Source organism: Ranitomeya imitator, chromosome 9 (genome assembly GCF_032444005.1).
Source record: "Ranitomeya imitator isolate aRanImi1 chromosome 9, aRanImi1.pri, whole genome shotgun sequence".
Taxonomy (NCBI): domain Eukaryota; kingdom Metazoa; phylum Chordata; class Amphibia; order Anura; family Dendrobatidae; genus Ranitomeya; species Ranitomeya imitator.
The window spans coordinates 118,173,144-118,194,635 of record NC_091290.1 but is presented as its reverse complement, the minus strand read 5'-3'; the positions used below and the strand labels follow the sequence as shown (position 1 = coordinate 118,194,635).

Genomic DNA, 21,492 nt, shown 5'->3' with positions numbered 1-21,492 from the left:
TTATGGCATATCCACGGGGAGATTCTCATCTGTTATATGCCATGTATGTATGATAGTTCTCCACAGAGGTGGGGGAACCTGTCTAGATGTTGGGTCCCACCTAGCAGTCACTTATGACATATACTATGGTTAGGTCATAAATGTTTGACATGAAAATAGCCCTATACACAACTACACAATAACCAGGTATAATGGTTATACGTGTATTTCTCACACAGGCATCAGGTGACAAACACCGGGACTCTCTGCAAACTGACTAAACTGTTGCGTTAGATGTGAACCCACACTTGGTTTTGTAGAACAGCAGAGCCTCTTATTAGATGGGGTAAGAAATTATTCATAGGACCTGGTCCCATCAGCCACGTCAGTAATCAGAGCCCCAAGAACTGTCTCCTACCCGCCAGAAGTCACATATCTACTTTTGATTAGCGGGCCTGGCGGGATATTACGCGTGCATCACACTACAACTATGCTGTCACACCAGGCTGGCTAATCAACAGCAGAGCCACAGATCTCAGGAGGCGGTACTCAGGGCTTGTGTCCAGCAATCAGAGATTACGGACGTGGACGATTGACCGAGTCCTGTCAATCTATACGCACCAATAATCAAATACAGCCATACTTAAAAGTGAGCCTCTACACACAGAATGACTGTTCAGACCAAGCACAGGCGCTCGGTGCACCCTTGGTGCAGCCAATAAATTCAGTGTACCATCCCACCTAACTGTTTGCCATTCATCTCCGCTTTTCTCTGGTTCCTGGAAAGCCACAGCTGTCAGTCATGGAAAAGGAAGATGGATGGAAAACAATTAGATGGGAAGATGCACTGCTCAACAATGGCAAGGGTGCACTGAGCACCTGACGGCAAACTACGGCTGTATACACTCCCTTTAAAGGGACTCTGTCAGCACATACCAAGCACAGGAGTTCGGGGCTTCACGGCATGGCCAGTCTTATAAATACAGCTCCTCGTTTTCCCTCTACCTCCACTCTTCTCAGCCCTATGAAGCCAGAGCTGGCAATGAAAGAAGAGAGAAAAATGGTCATAGAGGGAAAAAAACAAGTAGGTGGGAAGGTGCACTTTACTGTTTGGCCACACCAAGGGTGCACCAACCTCCTGTACTTGCTCTGAACAGTCATTCTGTGCTGACAGTCGCTTTAAGTGGACTGCTTTCTCCGCTTGCTCTATTCACAAAGCATCAACGTCGTAGACAGGGTCAATCTTAGACTATTGCATCCTTTCCATACTGCCACAGGAAGAAAGTGACAGGGCCCGTGGCAAGGAGTCCTCCACAGGCTGTAAGACATTTTCCTATCCTAGTGGTAAAAGAAAATCTTGCTTTTAGGTTCATTCTACAACTTACAAAATCTTACATATATTAGGCACCGTAGTGCAGACAGGTTTGGGGTTCTCCATGCCTTCTTTTTTGATGAAGACCATTTGCAGCTCAGTACATTGCAACTACATGGTCCAAAAAAATCTGCATGTAGGAAAAAAAAAAAAATGCTAAACTGTTCAGGAAATCCTACTTCCTCATTACAAGCCTGGCATGTCAGAGTAAGGAGACTTATAGGCCATGCATGCTCCACTGGGAAATTAAGTATGCAAATTGTCTTGTCAGAAAGGAAAAGGACTAGAACTTTAGCGCCACGTATTGGAAACTTCATGTTTGTATTATTTCCACAGGTTCCAACTCAGAAAAGCCTTTCCATCGAAGACTTCAGCTGAAATTCAGGAACTGATGGACGCTGCCGAGTCCCAGCTGAAGCCGGAGGATGAAAAAATCATTTACAAGTCTTTATTCAGTGAGGTGAAACTACGTTTTTATTACATAAAATAACTACGTAACTCTATAATGTAATCATAGGTAGATTAAAGGGGTTGTTTCATTCAGGATATCTGATATGTTGATCAGATTTCCCATAAATGTCCAATGTCTTGAGAACGCAGTCCTGGCATGCTTTCACGGATGCATTCATGGCCCCCTCAGATCATATCTACCCATAAATGTCCCAGATGGACAACCCTTTTAAATATTTGGTATCTGGACATTTGACTCAATGAATGGCAGTATTATATAAGCACGCCTGTGTGGCATTATATGGCCCCCTGTATCATATAGCTACTATTAGAGCACAAGTACTGCTCCGTTTTAGCTTCTCATAATTTTATTTATATAGCGCCAACATATTCCGCAGCGCTTTCCAAATTATAGAGGGGACTTGTACAGACAATAGACATTACAGCATAACAGAAATCACAGTTCAATCAGATATCAAGAGGAATGAGGGCCCTGCTCGCAAGCTTACAAACTATGAGGAAAAGGGGAGACACGAGAGGTGGATGGTAACAATTGCTTTAGTTATTCGGACCGGCCATAGTGTAAGGCTCGGGTGTTCATGTAAAGCTGCATGAATCAGTTAACTATGTAGCAGTACAGACACAGAGGGCTATTAACTGCATGAAATGTATGAGAACATGATGCGAGGAACCTGATTAAGGTGTTTTTTTTTTTAATGGGCCACACAGGGATAGTAAGGTTAATGCGTTGAGGCGGTAGGCCAGTCAGAACAAATGCGTTTTTAGGGCACGCTTAAAATGGTGGGGATTTATCTTATTAAACCTGGGTAGTGCATTCCAAAGAATCGGTGCAGCACGTGAAAAGTCTTGGAGACGGGAGTGGGAGGTTCTAATTATTGAGGATGCTAAGCTGAGGTCAATAGCAGAGCGGAGGGCATGGGTAGGGTGGTAGACTGATTAGCGGCAGAGTTTTGATCAAGGGATGTTTTTTTTAAGTAATGGGTGTATGATGGCATGCTTAAACGAGGAGGGAAAGATAGCAGAATAGAGAGAAAGGTTGAATATTTTTGCTAGGTGAGATGTGACAGCCGGGGAAAGGGACTGGAGGAGATGTGACGGAATGGGGTCACTGGTGCAAGTGGTCGGGCGAGAAGATGCAAGGAGCCTGATTACTACTTCTGTAACTGGTTCAAAGTCAAAGCTTCTAATGAGAAAGTATTGAACACCCACAGACCTGGATTGTCATAGAAGGACTCACACCATTTTTCCTTTTATGCACCGATTTTTAACTGTATCTTTCTGCATACTGTTAGTCTGTAACGGCCTGGCGCTGTCAGCAATTGATTTAAAGCCATTCCTAAACGGTGTTCCTATGTAAGAAGTATATATAATTTAAGATGTGCTTGTAATATTATTGCCCCAATTCATCAAAGAAAGAATTCTGGCGTAAATTGCTTTGAAAAGTCGCAAAGTTGTTGTGACTTTTGGTCTTTTCATCCCAGCTTAAGAGGAGCTGGGACGGGACGCGGTTACAGCGTGACTGCTCATCTAATTCATGATGAGCTGTGGTGTTTCTTGCTCTAGAAATCTTATTCCAGTCAGGCATAGGACAAAGGCTTAAAGAAAAGAACTTCGGTCATAAAATCCTTTAAATGCTGTGATCAGTGCAAATCGTGGCATTCACGGTGAGAATTGAAGCAGACAGCTTCATAATTGCACCAAAGAGTTATTCCCATCTCCAAGATCCTATCCCAAAATGTAGTGGGCAAAATAATAATATTAGCAAATACCTCCAATTAGAAATGCAGTATAGTTCTTCTAATTTGTTATGTCATTTACTTATGTGGAGGGCATTACAGGAGCTTAGATATCGGTTCAGACCACAAACAGCCATCTGTCACTATATGAATGGTCGTAACTGGAGATGGGCGAATTTGAACAGAAAAGTTTGTGGTCAGTACCGAACACTTAGTGTTCATGCACAGACCCCAAACACAGACTTCTCCAGGAACTCTATGTTACTGTTAGATTTCGGCGCTTCGAACATCATGTGCATGACAGAGCGAGAAACACCGGCGGCTCTCATCGGTGGTAAGATCATTACTGCCAGTCAGAAAGCTGCGGTTCCCACACTGTCAGATGACAGCGTGAGCCAGCAGCTGTGACCGGCGGTAAAAAAGTTTACTGCCGGTCACAGACATCATCTAATGAGAATAGTACTTATTAGCCTACGCCTGCAGTTTAATAATTTATAGCATGATCCCCCCATTTTTGACACCAAGCCTAACTATAGAAAACAGCTGGGGGCTGGTATTCTGAGACTGGTAAGGGGCCATAGATATTGCCCACCTCCCCCAGACTAAAAATAGCAGCTTACAGCCACCCCAGAAAAGGCGCATCTATTGGATGAGCCAATTCTGGCTTTGTCCGACTCTTCCCACGTACCCTGGTGCAGTGGCAAGTGGGTTAATGGTTGTGGGGTTGATGTCAGCTGTTTTATGGCCGTTGACATCAAGCCCACAGGTTAGTAATCGAGAAGAGTCTACGAGACGCCCCCACATTGCTAACCCCATAGTTAGATTGCAAAAAAGACACAGCCAGACTGAAGACCTTTAATTGAAATAATGACACTTAGACTCCTTTATTTGAAATAAAAAAGCACAGTTATACTCATCTTTACGCCTAATCCTTTGAAGCCCATGTCACCTGTAAAAGACAGAAAATAACCATAATGCTCACCTTAACGCCTAATCCACAGATGCCCATGTCCCCTGGAAAGTAAGAATCATATCCCTCTCCTGTCCGACGTGAAGATAATCCATACTGTCCCACCACGATCTAAGTGATTTGGATAGTGGTCACATCAGTGTTGAGACCGCTAGCTGGAACACACTGACACAGGAGCCTAACTGGTCCTGGAGTGTGTAGCGCCGAACTGAAGTGAGAAAGTTCACCGGAGGTCAAAGCTGATGAACCCCAGTGACGTCACTTCTGCATCGCTCACTGCGTGACAAACAGCGTGGCAAACACAGGCTCTGAAATCAGCAGTAAGACCATTACAGCCAGTGACAGCTGCTAGCTCATGCTGTCATCTGACAGCATGGGAACTGCAGCTCTCTGACTGGCAGGAATGATCGTACCACCGATCAGAGCCCATGTTTGCTGCCCTGTCATGCAGATGACAGCGTGGCAAACAACGGAGGTTCAGGCCCCCCATACATCTGAAGGGGGTTCGGGTACTGTTCTGGTACCCGAACCACACTTTTTTTTTTTAGATGTTCCGCCAAACCCGAACACCCACGGGTTCGCCCATCACTAGTTGTAAACACAGATAGTCAAGCTACTGCAGTGCCCTGCACATGCGGTAAGCTGCATAGCAAATAAGAAGAACTGTACTACATTTCTAATTGGAGGTATTTGCTAATATTATTATTATTACACCTACGACATTATAGGACTGGATCTTGGAGATGGCTATAACCCTTTAATGGAAATCCCTGTGACGGGTACATTGTAGTTAGGACATACTCTGGTATTATCCACCAGGATTACTACACAGGCTAAATATAACAGATAGATGCCAGTAGATTTAATAAAAAAATAAAATTAATAAGAAAAATATACAAAACCCAAAACTGTTAATATAAATATTTATTATAAATACATCAATTTTTTTTTATTTTTTTGTACAAAAGTACCAAAATAAAATGTATTACACACAGTTAGGACTGTCACAATCTGTACTATATATGTAGATCATAATTTATTTTGATTGTAGTGTACAAGACAGAAGAATAAAGAATGACTGCAGTGAGTGTGCATTTTTCCCAAAACTTAAATAACTACCGTGCATAAATTTTAAATTTCTATGTACCGAGAAATGGCACCTACAAAGTACAACTTGTCCTGTATAAAAAAAAAACCCTCATACAACAAAAAAAGTTATACCCTCTTGAATGCAAAGACGATATCTAGTCTGTCGGGAGCTAAAAAGTGTCTGCATACTGAACGTACTTTTTTTTATAGGATGAAGAGGGAAATCCTAGTCACTTTATTGGCGTACTCCGAAATCAATTTTCTGCTGAGAGAATGGAATATCTGAAAGAGCTGAGAAATACACTTGGAAACAAGTAAGTGATTACTAATCGATTAAAGCGGTCGCCTCGTGTTTGCAGATAGTCAAAAAATACAAATAGTTTGGAAAAAGCAGCAAGTCTGCAATATAACACTTGTTAAAAATCCTCTACGATCAAGAACTTTGATTCTATAGTTTCTTTCATTAAGATGTTTAATTCTATTTGATAGAAGGTCTTTAATTCTATAGTTTACAGCTCGTTGCTAGTGATGAGCGAGGGTGCTCGGAAATCGAGTTATCCGAGTGCCTTCGGCGTGCACGTGTAATATGTTCGAGGAGTCTCTTGGCTGTTCGACAGCCGCAACACATGCAGGGATTTCCTGTTTGTTAGGCAATCCATGCATGTTTTGCGGCAGTCGAGCAGACATGCAGCCGTGGGGATTCGAACATATTACGTGAGCAGGCCGAAGGCACTCGGATCACTCGATATCACTACCCGTCGCCCATGTTAGACTGCAGTGGTGGCCGGTTTCCTAGGCAAGTAGAATGAGTTTGTAAGCGCTGCATCCAGCCGGCTTTACTGCCCCTGCTTGCGCTCTTGAAGAAAGAACGTTCAACAGCCCCTTTAATATTTCACCATGTTAACCCCTTTTTTTTTGCATTTTAGCCCCAGTAAACCTGAAGATCTTAAAGCGGCGTTTTTGTCTGTGGATCCGGCCGTTGATGACGAGACACTAGACAGATATCTATCCGGCGCCTTTAAAGTCAGCCCGGAACAACTCGAAGTGACCGGGCCGCTGTCTCCGAAACAGTTACTTCACAATTTGGAGGCAATAAATGTAAGGAGAACTGGACCCGCAGCTCAGGAGTAAAGACGTTACCGGCGAGCGAGCGAGAAGACTGGGGGGCTATTTATCTGAGAGCACATGCAAGACTGACGCCTTCTACCTGGGCTGTCAGACTGCTGCAGAACTACAAATCCCAGCAAACGCTGACCAGGCAGAGCCTAGGAGTTGTTGTTATGCAGCAGTCTGGAGTCAGGTGAAAATCAGATATATGAAACAGTATTTATCAAATCATTATTTTGTATTCAGCTAAATCACGTTTTATTTTAGAGGAAAAAATAAATTGTATTTTCAGTGCTAAGAGGGTTACACAAGATTAGAAGAAAGGGGGCACTTATGGCTGACCCCCATCCATAGTAGATTTCATTCTGGTGGGATCAGCTTCCCATCTGATGTGTGTGGGGACCCCCCAACATCATCAAGGACGCGATAGCTGGAAATTCACCACCCATTTCTTTCGTTTCCACATAAACTCTTGACCGAGTGAGTCGGTAGGGAAAGCAATCTACTGAATGAACGTTTGTCCGACGGCTATCTCATGCGTATGGTCAGCTTAAAGCTGTAGGAGTGGGCTACCAGGAACCCACCGATCGCTAAAATCCCCTCAGTCCCTCTGGGCTGAACAATTGCAGTTAGGTGATAGTAATGGACTATGCTGCTCTTTTCAATGCTTAAAGGGGATGGCCCATCTCCAATATCCTATCCCAATATGTAGTAGGTATAATAATATTAGCAAATCCCTCCAATTAGAAATGTAGTATAGTTCTCCTGATGATGTGCAGGGCATCGCGGTAGCTTAGGTATCTATGGTTACGACCACTAGCAATTTAATAAGTCAATATATGAGTGGTTGTAACCATGGATACCTAAGCTACTGCAATGCCCTGCACATGAGGTAAGCAACAAAGTAAATCAGGAGAACTATACTAGATTTCTAATTGTAGGTATTTGTTAATATTATTACATATAGGTATAGCATCTTGAAGATGGGTATAACCCTTTAAAGACTATGGTACTAATGGTTATATGGCAGAGTGGCTGGCGATCCTTCATTCTAGCAGTCAGACCCCACCACTCGCACATTTTCACACAACAATCATGGCGGCTGTGTCAGATCTCAGTTCCCTGACAGATCTACACAGATCACGTTCACTCTAATGGGGTTTTTTTTTTACGAGAGGAAGAGAGTCCAAATTAATTTTTTTTTAAACCATGCCAGTGAACTCAAACTTTATCAGGGTCCGCGCCTGGACTTCCAGCGTTTATCATGGCGAGAATACTTGCCATCAGAAATAATAGATACCTCTTCTACTATATATGACAACATTGGATGTTAATAAAAGGACAATGCTCTCATCGTCTTATTTCATCACTTTAATCACGTTTAGTGCGTGCTCTTGGCGTTTTTGGGGTCATTGTGTTACTGCATTATCACTTCTGGGGGTCCTGTCTATTCTAATGTAAAGGTATGTAGGATAGAAGATGATGTACATCACGGAAACATGTCCCAGCACAGAGAAGAAGTGAAAAATTCTCTTTCTTCCATTCAATCTATGCTGGGATTCAGAGAGACCGTATGTATAAGGGAAGAGTGATTATGACGATCTGCCTGACCATCTCGTGTGTATTGGGGTCTTTCAATTGTCCTCCATCAAAACATTTTAGAGAAAGATTTCAGCATGACGATCCACAAGTTTATTTTTGTCCCTCTTCTCATGAAATTAAACATGTACGCTCAGCTAAGTGGAGTGGGCATGTTCATGGTGAAGTTGGGAGAAATAGCCATTTTTTCTGCGTGTGTGGCCAGACTGTACACTAAGGAACATCACAAAGTAGGAAACCACCTAAGTGCTAGAATATGTCATCTTTTCCCCCCCCAACTCCCATTGTATTGTTTTAGGACCCTCTCTAGGAAACTGTCCACGGCTGATTGCTTACAGCAGTGGCTAGTAAAGTAGGCAATGAGCAGTACACAATGGAATTCAAAATCTTAAGTTCTTGAGAATGGAAAAGATTTTTGCTACGAGGTAAAATGGCAAAGTTGCTTATTTTTACAAATTTAAGCCATTTATGGTGAGACAATCCCTTAAAAACATCAAATTTAGAATTCTATTTTATTTACTTTACCACAAAAAAATAGATAACATTTTTGTACAAAATGATCTTTAACACTTTAAACCCCACATAACTACTTACATTGTAACCTATATTTTGGCTATTTACAAGTGAGGCTATAATTTGGGAAACACCTGGTTTCCGCTCTTTGCACATGGAATTAGAAGCTTTCTGCATTCCATTGGTAAATGTTTCTCGATGAGAACGTTGAGAGAAGTGGTGTCGGTCACCAGACGCTGCCTGCGGGTGGAGAACATACAATGTGGTCAACGGGATGTAAACCAAACACTTGACAGATGAAAGTCAAACGCCTGCATTACTAAGAAACATGCGACTGGATATCCAAGTACAGTACATGAATGTATACAGTGCGGTTCTCTCGGAAGAAGTGTTCATACCGAGAACGAAAGGTCTCCTATATTGTAGGGTCACAAAGACAATTATTTGTAGCAATATTACTTAGTTCTTAAAGAGATTCTCTGAGAATACAATAAAAAGGACTGCTGTAACATATTTCAGTCTTAGTAACATGTCAGAATAGGTGGAGATACAGCACTCGAGACGTGTCTCAACTGTCAGAGGAGCAGCATCGTGAACTGATCAGCCAAAGAGTAAAGAAAGGAAGAGAAAAACAAACTTGTCCTCAGCAGAACAGGCTATGATTTTTCTGCTTCAGTCCTCCTTCATGCCTTAGTACAAACCTGTCAGTACTCCTCTGTGCTGTTGTAAACCTGTTCTTCTCAGTAAGCCGGAGGTTGGAGGAAAAAAAAAAAAAAAAAAAAGATACTTGTCCCTCAGAACAGGGTTCTCTTTCTCTTTCTACGGCCATGCTCCATGGCCATGTCAGCAAATCAGATCTTGGTGCTGCTCCTCTGACAGTTGAGACATCTCGAACTGCATTTCCTCAGGCCTCTAACTGCCCAGACACGTGACTAGTACGGGTTGCAGCTTGAAATACGTCTCAGCGGCCATTTTTAACATTTTCGGAGAACGGATCCAAGATAAATGCATGTCCCATCAGTGGAACCCTGATGCAGTATACATTTATGGCATATTTTCTGGATATACCATATAAATGTAGAAGATGGGAATACGCCCTGAGCATTTTTAAGGCTCCATTCTCACAAGTCAGATTTGCATTGGATTCCACAAAATCCAGACATTCCAGGGAGAGCTGGAGCTTGGCCACCTTTGGATAGCTGAGCACTTGTTCTTTCCGTCACAAGTTACCAATGCAGCACATAGTGATCTACTCTAAAAACCCTTTGCGCCCACCATAAAAGGCATATTGGGGTCTCTAAAGGGTCAAAACATTTGGGGATATCATTATCTTTATTAACTCAGCGTGGCGGTCATTTTATATTCTGCTCTACATGAGCACTGCTCCTACTCAATGTCTAAGGGCCGGACGGTGACAGCTACACGCTGTTTACTGCAGTCTCTGTCAGCCTCATACATTTTGAATGACATGGCAGAGTGCGTGCTTGACCATCACGGTGTTCAAACATCTCCAGAATGAGGGTTCGGGACCCTTGGTCTAGTGATATGTGAGGGTCTTAATGCGCAAACATTTATCACTTATCTTTATGTAGAATTATTAATGCATTTTCCACTACTGGCATGATTTTTGCTATATCTGAAGGTTACCTTACATTAACGTTTTCATGCGGGGGTCGATAGAAAACAGGATTTTTGGTTGCTTACCGTAAAATCTGTTTCTTGGAGCCTCCATTGGGGGACACAGGAACCATGGGTGTATGCTGCTGCCACTAGGAGGCTGACACTATGCAAATAAAAAAGTTAGCTCCTCCTCTGCAGTGTACACCCCACCGACTGGCATAATACTCTTCAGTTAGTGAGAAAGCAGTAGGAGATAAATAACAAAGATTGAAAACCAAAACCACAAACTTGAGAACTGTAAACGTGATAACAGTCAAACGTGAGAACAGTCATAGAACATATAACCAAAACATTGGGAGGGAGCTGTGTCCCCCAATGGAGGCTCCAAGAAACAGATTTTACGGTAAGCAACCAAAAATCCTGTTTTTTTTTATCGCCTCTCATTGGGGGACACAGGAACCATGGGACGTCCCAAAGCAGTCCCAAGGGCGGGTAAAACAGACTTCCATCAGGTCCGAGGACTCACCACTGCCGCCTGCAAGATCCTTCTGCCTAGGCTGGCGTCCGCCGAAGCGTAGGTATGGACCTTGTAAAATTTGGCGAACGTGTGGATGGAAGACCAGGTTGCTGCTTTGCAAAGCTGTAGGGCGGAAGCCCTGTGGTGCACCGCCCAGGAGGCGCCGACTGCCCGGGTAGAGTGAGCCTTGATCCCAGGAGGAGGCACTCTGTTCTTGACCCGGTAAGCCTCCAGAATAGCCGTTCTGATCCAGCGAGCAATAGTCGCCTTAGAAGCCGGCTGGCCTCTGCGCGAGCCATCAGGAATGACGAAAAGAGAATCCGTCTTCCGGAAAGTGGACGTTCTTATCCAGATAGATCATCACTGCCCTGACAAGGTCCAGCTTGTTCAACGATCGCTCCAGAGGTTGAGTCGGAGCTGGACAAAAAGAAGGTAGAACGATGTCCTCGTTGAGGTGGAATGTGGAAACCACCTTAGGAAGAAAGGAAGGCGGAGGCCTGAGGACCACCTTGTCCTGGTGGATAACCAAGAAAGGAGGTCGGCAAGAGAGAGCCGCCAACACGGAGACGCGGCGGATAGAAGTGATGGCCACAAGAAAGGCCACCTTCCAAGACAGGACTGATAGGGGAACCTCTCTGAGAGGTTCAAAGGGAAAAACCCTCAGAACGTCCAGTACCAGGTTTAAATCCCATGAATCCACAGGGGCCCTGTACGGAGGGACCGCGTGGGGTACTCCTTGAAGGAAGGTCTTAACCTGTGGTCTGGAAGCTAAAGTCGTTTGAAAAAGGATGGAAAGCGCAGAAACCTGGCCCTTTAGGGAACTAAGAGCAAGGCCCGAATCCAGTCCTGCCTGAAGGAAAGCCAAGATGGAAGGCAGGGAAAAGGACATAGGTGAAACGCGGCTGGACTCGCACCAACGGAAGTAAGCCTTCCAGGTACGATAGTAGATCCTGGAAGACGAAGACTTCCGAGCCTGAATCATGGTGTGAATCATCCGGGCCGAAAGGCCGGACGCTCTTAGAACCGCGGTCTCAACAGCCACGCCGTTAAACTGAGCGACCGAGAATTCGGGTGGCATATCGGACCCTGAGACAGCAGATCGGGTTGTCTGGAAGGCGCCAGGGAGCGTCCGCGAGAAGATTGATTAGCTCCGCGAACCAAGCTCTCCTGGGCCAATCCGGGGGCGATTAGAATGACTGGCACTCCTTCCGCTTTGATCTTTTTCAGCATTTTGGGAAGCAAGGGAAGGGGTGGGAACTGGTAGAGCAGCACGAACTGTGACCAAGGAATGGCCAGAGCGTCGACGCCCGCTGCGAGAGGATCGCGAGACCTGGAGACAAACCGCGGAACCTTCCTGTTCATTCTAGACGCCGTGAGGTCCACGTCCGGAGTCCCCCATCGAAGGCAAATCTGACGGAAGACCTCCGGATCTAAGGACCATTCCCCTGCTGCGAGACCCTCGCGGCTGAGGAAGTCGGCGGCCCAATTGTCCACGCTGGGGATATGCACCGCGGATATCACCGGAACCGTTGCCTCTGCCCAAAGGAGGATCTTGGATACCTCGGCCAAGGCGCTCCGAGTTCCCCCCTGATGGTTGACATATGCCACCGCCGTGGCATTGTCCGTCTGGATTCGGATAGGAAGGCCCCTGAGAATCCTTTCCCAGTGACGAAGGGACAGAAAAATGGCCCGGATCTCGAGGACATTGATCGGCAAGGTTGACTCTTGCGCCGACCAGCGGCCCCGTACAGTCAGGTGACGAAACACTGCACCCCAGCCGAGCAGGCTGGCATCCGTCGTCACCACTTGCCAGTGAACTGGAAGGAAGGAGATGAGAGGTGACGTGAGCCACCAGTTGAGAGACCGTTTGACTCGGGGAGAGAGTCGGATCGGGCGGTCCAGGGAGAAGACAGACCTGTTTTCCTGAGACAGGATGGCTTGCTGAAGAGGTCGAGAGTGAAATTGGGCGAAGCGAATCGCTTCCAATGTTGCTACCATCCTCCCCAAAACCTTCATGGCCGATCGGAAGGAGGGAGACCGAGGGCCCTGGAGCACGCGTATGTCCCGACGAAGAATGGATCTCTTGTCTTCGGGAAGAAAGACCTTGGTCTGACGAGTGTCGAAGAGCATGCCCAGAAAGATGATGCGCTGAGAAGGAATAAGGCAGGACTTCTTCCGGTTGACCAGCCACCCGAAACGGGTTAGGGTGTCGAGAACGATGGACAGGCTTTCGTGGGCCTGAGAAAAAGCCTTGATGAGGATGTCGTCGAGGTATGGAAACAGAACCAGACCTCAAGATGGCCATCAGTGCTGCCATGATCTTCGTGAAGACTCTTGGGGCGGTTGCAAGACCGAATGGCAGGGCGACAAACTGAAAGTGTTCCTGGAGCACCGCCAAGCGCAGGAATCGGTGATGCCCGGGGAATATTGGGACATGGAGGTAGGCGTCCTGAATGTCTATGGAACAAAGAAATTCCTGAGCCTCCATAGAAGCAATTACTGAACGAAGGGATTCCATCCTGAAGTGCTTTAGGCGGACTCTCCTGTTCGGTAATTTGAGATCCAGAATGGGACGCACTCTGCCGTCTTTTTTCGGTACCACAAAAAGGTTTGAGTAGAAACCTGTTTACCGTTATTTCTCCGGGACGGGAACGATTACCCCGGCTTTGAGGAGAGACGCGATAGGCTGCAAAGAAACCCGGAACTAGAGCGGGATCTCTTGGAGGTCGGTATTCGAAGAAACGATCCCGGGGTCGTGAAAGGAACTCTATCTTGTATCCCGAGGATACAACTTCCCTGACCCAAGCGTCCTCTACCGAGGAGATCCAGATGTCCCTGAAGAAGAGAAGACTGCCGCCCAGCCTGGGAGGTGGGCTGGCTACTAGTCGAGAGTCATGCCGAGGAGGTCCTTCAGTCCTGGACCTGGAGGATCTACCCTGGGAGTAGCGAGGACGCCAGGAAGGAGTGGGCCTAAAGGATACCGACTTCTTTCCTTGACGGGCCTGTGGCCTCTGTTGCTGCTGGGAGAAGGAATTAGATGCCGCGAAGCGCCAAAAAGGCCGAAGAGACCGAAATTGACGTCTAGGAGGAGGGCGTCAAGGCTTAGCCTGGAGAAGAAGGGAACTCGTGCCCCCTGTAGCGTCCTTAATAATTTGGTCTAGCTTAGAACCAAAGAGACGAGACCCCTGAAAAGGCAGGCTGGTAAGGGACTTTTTAGAAGACAAATCCGCCTGCCATGCCTTAAGCCAAACGGTTCGGCGGATGGCAACTGCGTTGATGGACGCCTGAGCCGCACAAGACGCGGCGTCCAGGGAGGCGGAGACCAGATATTCACCCGCGTGAGAAATCTGGTTGGCAAGTTCCGCTAGGTGTCCGGGCGGAGCCCCGTCCAGAATTCCCCGACGGAGTTGCTTGGCCCATTTGGATATAGATTTTGAAACCCAAGTGGAAGCGAAGGCCGGGCAAAGACTAGCTGAGGCCGCTTCAAAAGCGGACTTCGCGAAAGATTCTATGACCCTATCGTTAGAATCCTTCAGAGATGCTCCGCCGGACAGTGGAAGAACCGTGCTGGTGGACAGTCCGGAAACTGGAGGGTCCACCGAAGGGGAGGCAGTCCAATTAGCGGTGAGCTCCGGAGAGAAGGGATATAACACGCCAAGTCGCTTTCCTCTCTGAAAGAGTCTGGTCGGGTTCTCTCTTTCTCTAGTCATAATCTCCTCAAATTCCGGGTGAGGAACGAAAAACTTAGAAGGTGGTTTAGCCCATCTAAACGAAACCGCCTGATCTGCGGGATCCGTAGAGGACTCTTTGATGCCACAGGTTTGATTTATCGCTCCAATGAGATTCTGAACCATATCCCTCTGGTAGCGATTTGGTTCGAATCCAGCTCCGAAACATCCTCCGAGGGCGCATCAGAGCAAGCCTCGCCTGACTCAGGGGAGGAGGATCGGGAGGACGCCGACCGCAGAGGGGGACCGAGTGGTGAGATGGAACGAGAAGAGGACTCAGACCGTCGTTCCTGTCTGGACCTTTTGCGGCAAGCCATGAAGGGTTCGGACAGAGCTTCCTGCGACCCGCTGGCTACTGCAGGAGTCTGCAGGGGTAACCGATCCAGCGCAGACACCAAAGTTTGAGACACCCGAGTTAGGTCGGCCACCGATTGTGACAGAGAGGGAGCCCAACCTGGGATGGGGGGGTATCACTCTCGGGCGGATCGGCCGGGGGATCCTGGGCGGTGGGAACAATTGGGTAGCTGCAGGCCTGACAGAGGCGAAGATGCAAAGTACTTGACTAAGGAAGAAGAGGAAGAAGTAGGAGGGCGAGAGCGGCCCCCTTTAGAATTAGACATTTTAGAAAGATCCCTGAAGAAAATGCCAGTGGGTTAGGGGACAGTGGGGGGTGTCAGACTGCAGTGCAGAGCTATTCACGGCAGACGAAAAACGGAATCCGGAGGAAGCTGTCCGGCTTGATGGAATGGACCTCCGGCAAGCAATGGCCCCTTAGGCAGGAGGGTGGTAAGGCCTGCTGCTGCAATCTTGACCGATCTGCGCCTGAGATGTGGAGGAGAGGACTCGTGGTTCAGGAGTCCCAAGATGGCACCGGTGGGAGGAGAAAAGGCGGTTCTCCGTGAAATTGTCGGGCGGGAGAAAAGCCCGCCCGACGAACGGGGGCGGAGTCCGGCACCGGAAGTAGGCCCAGGCGGAAGCCGGGGCCTAAATTAGCGAACGGTGACCGGCATTGAAGGGCCGCAGCGGTGAACAGCGCGCCGCAGAACGCGATAGGTGAGCGGCCGCCTAGAGCGGCGGGAGTAGCGCAGCCGCATGTCCAAAGCGGTGTGGCGGCCTGGCAAGCTGCCACGCTGAGGGAGGATGAGCGGCGCTGTAAGCGGCCAGAGGGATGCAGCTGCAGGGGGCCCGAAACGATGCGGCGGCCGGCAAAGCCGCGCTTAAGAGAAATGAAGGGAAGCCACTGAGGGCAGAAGCGAAGCGGCGGCTGGCAAAGCCGCCGCGCTGACGGAAATGAATGGCCACATACAGCGGCCGGGGCAGGACCCGAAGCGGACAACGCCTTCCCAGGACTGAGTGGCAAGGCCACGCTGATAGCGTGCCCGGATAAGAAGCGGTGCGGTGGTCCGTAAAGGCAGCCGCTCTGGAAGAGGGGGCAGGGCGGCCGCAGCCACGGAAGTGGCGCGGCTGAAAAGAGATGCGATTCGCATCAGAAACCCCCTTAAATAGGAACCCCCTTTTTAGAATCCAGGGAAGCCACAGGGTGGGAAGGGAAAATACTCACCCTAAAAATCCCACGCTGGTACTAACCTGGAAGAAATGAGACGTCCAGGGAGCTGTGATGGACGTCCTCGTCTCCGCAACCGACAGGCTCTGGTGGGCGAGTGGGTGGGGGACGGAGCCAGGACCGGACTTCTGAGCACGCTTGTGTGCTAGGATCATGGTCCTGCTGTCGGATCTATGAGGATACGGGGTGGCAGTCACGCCGTACTCATAGTCCGCATTGTGGGAGTACAGGTGTGACTGTTCACCCTGTATCCCTTCCGAGGAAACCTGAAAAGAAACGACGCACATTGAGGTAGATAAGGGTCTAATGAAAGACACGTGTCCACCTCCTACTGACACTAAGCTAAACTGAAGAGTATTATGCCAGTCGGTGGGGTGTACACTGCAGAGGAGGAGCTAACTTTTTTATTTGCATAGTGTCAGCCTCCTAGTGGCAGCAGCATACACCCATGGTTCCTGTGTCCCCCAATGAGAGGCGATAAAGAAATTGACCTCACCTTTTCATCAAAAGCTCCATGTCGGCCCGGGTTATCGTTTTCCTCTTGGCGTGAGCGGCGTACGCACCCAGATCGCTTGCCACCTGGTCCATATACAAATCTAAACTGTGGAGAAGAAAAATATAAGGAATTATTGCTGTTTACGGCCATGGTAGAAGTTACAAGATAGCAATGACCCGCCGCTGTGGCTACCTGCTGAATCGGGTGCCAAGGGCCCTTGAGATCACTAGAAATGCAGAAATCTCTAAAGCTGCACTTTCCCCCAATTTATGGCAGTTCTGCGGCACTAAATCAGCGTACAATAAACTGGGTGGGATTAGTAAGTAACGGCACCCGAGGCTGTTAGGGGCAGATGATGGCTCAATAATTCAGCCATCATCTGCCAGAAAAGATGCATGCTCCGCTTGTGAGCCCGCATCAGTCTGGGAGCAGACATGTGACGTAAATATACATCATATGTCAGGAAGGTGTTAATAAGGTGCTCCCCAAATAACTCCATTAAGCGCAGCCTAAAGCCTTACCATTTTTCCACATCTGTTAACGCTTCCTTAGAGACTCGCACTTGAGCGTGACGGTTAAATATCTGCTTCACCTGGCTGCTCTTAAGCGCCGATCCCGATTTTTTAGGCGTTGCGCTTTTCGTTCTCTGGATCTTCTTGCGGACGGGAGCAGGTTTAGCTCTGCGTCTAAAAACATGAGAAAAACTTTGAAAAAGGATCCTAGAGTCTGGTCTCTGGGCTGCGTGTTAAAGTAGTGGGAAAGGAGCAGATTGATCTATAGGGTTGTGGGCACATTTCGCATCATTTGTGTTTTAGTCATTTAAATCCCCATAGGAGTCCAGTGGGAGGTTCTAATTGCTGATCGACAGTCTTCCTTATAGGCAGGTAGCCTTAGGAGAAAACTACTTAAAGTTGTTCTTATAATCAGTATGGTTCTGCCCATATAAAAAAAGAGTGGTCAGCCTCTGACTGGTGAATTTTCTAAACAACTATTAACTAAAAGTCACGGGCGTGCGGACTGCAAAAAGCGAGATCTTGCTCTTACGTCGAAACAGGGCCCACAACCTGGAAGTACGGACCCGATTTTTGCTGTGAAACCCATGTAAACAGTTGGGTTGACTAGTCTTTCTGCTACAGTTTGCTGCATTTCAGCAAGGCTTGTCAAGAGGAGGACAAATCCTTCAAATCGCTCCTCCATCACATAAATGAAGGTCACTGAGGGGCAGAGTCGTCCTCGCTTCACATGGTTGATGCACCAGGATTCATCGTTCCGTTGTAATAAAGCAGAACCTCTGGTGAAATAACAGGATTTTTGGTTGCTTACCGTAAAATCTGTTTCTTGAAGCCTCCATTGGGGGACACAGGAACCATGGGGTGTATGCTGCTGCCACTAGGAGGCTGACACTATGCAAATAAAAAAGTTAGCTCCTCCTCTGCAGTGTACACCCCACCGACTGGCATTATACTCTTCAGTTAGTGAGAAAGCAGTAGGAGATAATGAACAAGGTTGAAGAACCATAACCACAAACTTGAGAACTGTAAACTGAGAACAGTCAGAGAACATATAACAAACATTGGGAAGGAGCTGTGTCCCCCAATGGAGGCTTCAAGAAACAGATTTTACGGTAAGCAACCAAAAATCCTGTTTTCTTTATCGCCTCTCATTGGGGGACACAGGAACCATGGGACGTCCCAAAGCAGTCCCAAGGGCGGGAAAAACAGACTTCCATCAGGTCCGAGGACTCACCACTGCCGCCTGCAAGATCCTTCTGCCTAGGCTGGCGTCCGCCGAAGCGTAGGTATGGACCTTGTAAAATTTGGCGAACGTGTGGATGGAAGACCAAGTTGCCGCTTTGCAAAGCTGTAGGGCGGAAGCCCTGTGGTGCACCGCCCAGGAGGCGCCGACTGCCCGGGTAGAGTGAGCCTTAATCCCAGAAGGGGGCACTCTGTTCTTGACCCGGTAAGCCTCCAAAATTGCCATTCTGATCCATCGAGCAATGGTCGCTTTGGAAGCCGGCTGGCCTCTGCGCGTGCCATCAGGAATGACGAAAAAAGAATCCGTCTTCCGGAAGGAGGATGTTCTATCCAGATAGATCCTCACTGCCCTGACAAGGTCTAGCTTGTTCAACGATCGCTCCAGAGGATGGGTCGGAGCTGGACAAAAGGAAGGAAGAACGATGTCCTCGTTGAGGTGGAAGGTGGAAACCACCTTAGGAAGGAAGGAAGGTGGAGGCCTGAAGACCACCTTGTCCTGGTGAATGACCAAAAACGGAGGACGGCAAGACAAGGCTGCCAACTCGGGAACGCGGCGAATAGACGTGATGGCCACAAGAAGGGTCACCTTCCAAGAAAGAACCGATAGAGGAATCTCCCTAAGAGGCTCAAAGGGAGAAACCCTCAGAATGTCCAGTACCAGGTTTAAGTCCCATGCGTCCACAGGGGCCCTGTACGGCGGGACAGCGTGGGCTACTCCTTGAAAGAAGGTCATAACCTGAGGCCGAGAGGCCAAGGACTTCTGAAAGAGGATGGAAAGCGCAGAGACCTGACCCTTCAGGGAGCTAAGAGCCAGGCCCGAATCCAGTCCTGCCTGAAGAAAGGCCAAAAGCGAAGGCAGGGAAAAAAACATAGGCGGAACGTGGTTGGACTCGCACCAACGGAAGTAAGCGTTCCAGGTGCGGTAGTAGATCCTGGAAGACGAAGGCTTCCGAGCTTGAATCATGGTGTGAATCACCCGGTTCGAAAGGCCGGACGCTCTTAGAACCGCGGTCTCAACAGCCACGCCGTTAAACTGAGCGACCGAGAACTCGGGTGGCAGATCGGACCCTGGGACAGCAGATCGGGCCTGTCTGGAAGGCGCCAGGGAGCGTCCGCGAGAAGGTTGACGAGCTCCGCGAACCAAGCTCTCCTGGGCCCATCCGGGGTGATCAGGATGACCGGCACCCCTTCCGCTTTGATCTTCTTCAACAGTTTGGGAAGTAATGGAAGGGGTGGGAACAGGTAGGGCAGCTCGAACTGTGACCAAGGAATGGCCAGAGCATCGACGCCCACTGCGAGGGGATCACGAGACCTGGAGACGAACTACGGAACCTTCCTGTTCATTCGGGATGCTGAGAGATCCACGTCCGGAGTCCCCCATCGAAGACAAATCCGATGGAAGACCTCCGGATGCAAGGACCATTCTCCTGCCGCGAGACCCTCGCGGCTGAGGAAGTCGGCGGCCCAGTTGTCCACGCCAGGGATATGCACCGCAGATATCACTGGAACCGTCGCCTCTGCCCAAAGGAGGATCTTTGATACCTCGGCAAGAGCTAAGGAGCTCCGGGTCCCCCCCCCTGATGGTTGACATATGCCACAGCCGTGGCGTTGTCCGTCTGGATCCGGACTGGAAGGCCCCTGAGGATCCTTTCCCAGTGGCGGAGGGACAGAAAGATGGCCCGAATTTCGAGGACGTTGATCGGCAGAGAAGACTCCTGCGGCGACCAACGGCCCTGAACAGTCAGGTGGCGAAAAACCGCACCCCAGCCGATCAGGCTGGCGTCCGTAGTCACCACCTGCCAGTGGACTGGAAGGAAGGACCTGCCCTGGGAGATGAGAGGTGACGTCAGCCACCAGTTGAGCGAGTGTCGAAAAGCATGCCCAAAAAGATGATGTGCTGAGAAGGAATAAGGCAGGACTTCTTCCGGTTGACCAGCCACCCGAAACGGGCTAAGGAGTCGAGAACAATGGACAGGCTTTCGTGGGCCTGAGCAAAGGACGGAGCCTTGATGAGGATGTCGTCGAGGTATGGAAACAGGACCAAACCTCTGACTCTCAAGATGGCCATCAGCGCCGCCATGATCTTCGTGAACACCCTTGGCGCGGTTGCGAGACCGAACGGCAGGGCGACGAACTGAAAATGATCTCGTTGCACTGCGAATCGCAGGAAACGGAGATGTCCGGGAAATATCGGAACGTGTAGGTAGGCGTCCTGGATATCTATAGAGCATAGAAATTCCTGAGCCTCCATGGAAGCAATTACTGAATGAAGGGATTCCATCCTGAAGTGTCTCAGGCGAACCCTCCTGTTCAGCAATTTGAGGTCCAGAATGGGACGAACCTTGCCGTCTTTTTTCGGTACCACAAAAAGGTTCGAGTAGAAACCCGTGTACCGTTCCTTTTCTGGGACGGGGACGATTACCCCGGATTCGAGCAGAGAAGCGATGGCTGCGAAGAAGCCCGGCACTAGAGCGGGATCTCTTGGAGGACGGGATTGGAAGAAACGATCCCTGGGTCGGGAGGCGAACTCTATCTTGTATCCCGAGGATACAAGTTCCCTGACCCATGCATCCTCTACTGCGGAGATCCAGACGTCCCTGAAACGGAGAAGACGGCCGCCCAACCTGGGAGTTGGGCTGGAGTCCTGCCAAGAGTCATGCGGAGGTGGATCTTCCAGTCCTGGGCCTGGATGATCTACCCTGGGAAAAACGAGGACGCCAGGACGGAGTGGGCCTGAAGGACACCGCCTTCTTCTCTTGACGTGCCTGTGGCCTCTGTTGCTGCTGGGAAAAGGAGTTTGATGCAGCGAAGCGACGAAAAGGCCGAAAAGAACGAAACTGCCGTCTAGGAGGAGGGCGACGAGGCTTAGCCTGGGGGAGAAGAGAGCTTGTACCCCCGGTGGCGTCCTTAATGATTTGGTCCAGTTGGGAACCAAAGAGACGAGAGCCCTGGAAGGGCAGACTAGTGAGGGACCTTT

At 48.7% G+C, this 21,492-nt stretch overlaps 2 protein-coding genes across 5 annotated transcripts in view; one reads left to right on the top strand and one right to left on the bottom strand.

Moving 5' to 3' along the window:
* The window catches only part of TSNAXIP1 (translin associated factor X interacting protein 1), a 37,194-nt gene extending 29,116 nt beyond the window's left edge, over window positions 1-8,078 (top strand). For all 3 annotated transcript variants that reach the window (XM_069738605.1, XM_069738604.1, XM_069738603.1), the window contains 3 exons: window positions 1,688-1,811; window positions 5,828-5,931; window positions 6,544-8,078. In XM_069738605.1, coding sequence (XP_069594706.1) covers window positions 1,688-1,811; window positions 5,828-5,931; window positions 6,544-6,748 — 433 coding nt within the window. In that variant the 3' untranslated portion in view covers window positions 6,749-8,078. The remainder of the gene's footprint in view (window positions 1-1,687; window positions 1,812-5,827; window positions 5,932-6,543) is intronic.
* Window positions 5,435-21,492, bottom strand: part of CENPT (centromere protein T) — a 146,874-nt gene continuing 130,816 nt past the window's right edge. The window contains exons 11-13 of one of the 2 annotated variants that reach the window (XM_069738601.1): window positions 17,283-17,447; window positions 16,762-16,866; window positions 5,435-9,076 (exon numbers count right to left, since the gene is read on the bottom strand). In XM_069738601.1, the coding sequence (XP_069594702.1) occupies window positions 8,953-9,076; window positions 16,762-16,866; window positions 17,283-17,447 (394 nt within the window). In that variant the 3' untranslated portion in view covers window positions 5,435-8,952. The remainder of the gene's footprint in view (window positions 9,077-16,761; window positions 16,867-17,282; window positions 17,448-21,492) is intronic. The other variant, XM_069738602.1, reaches the window with a different exon arrangement.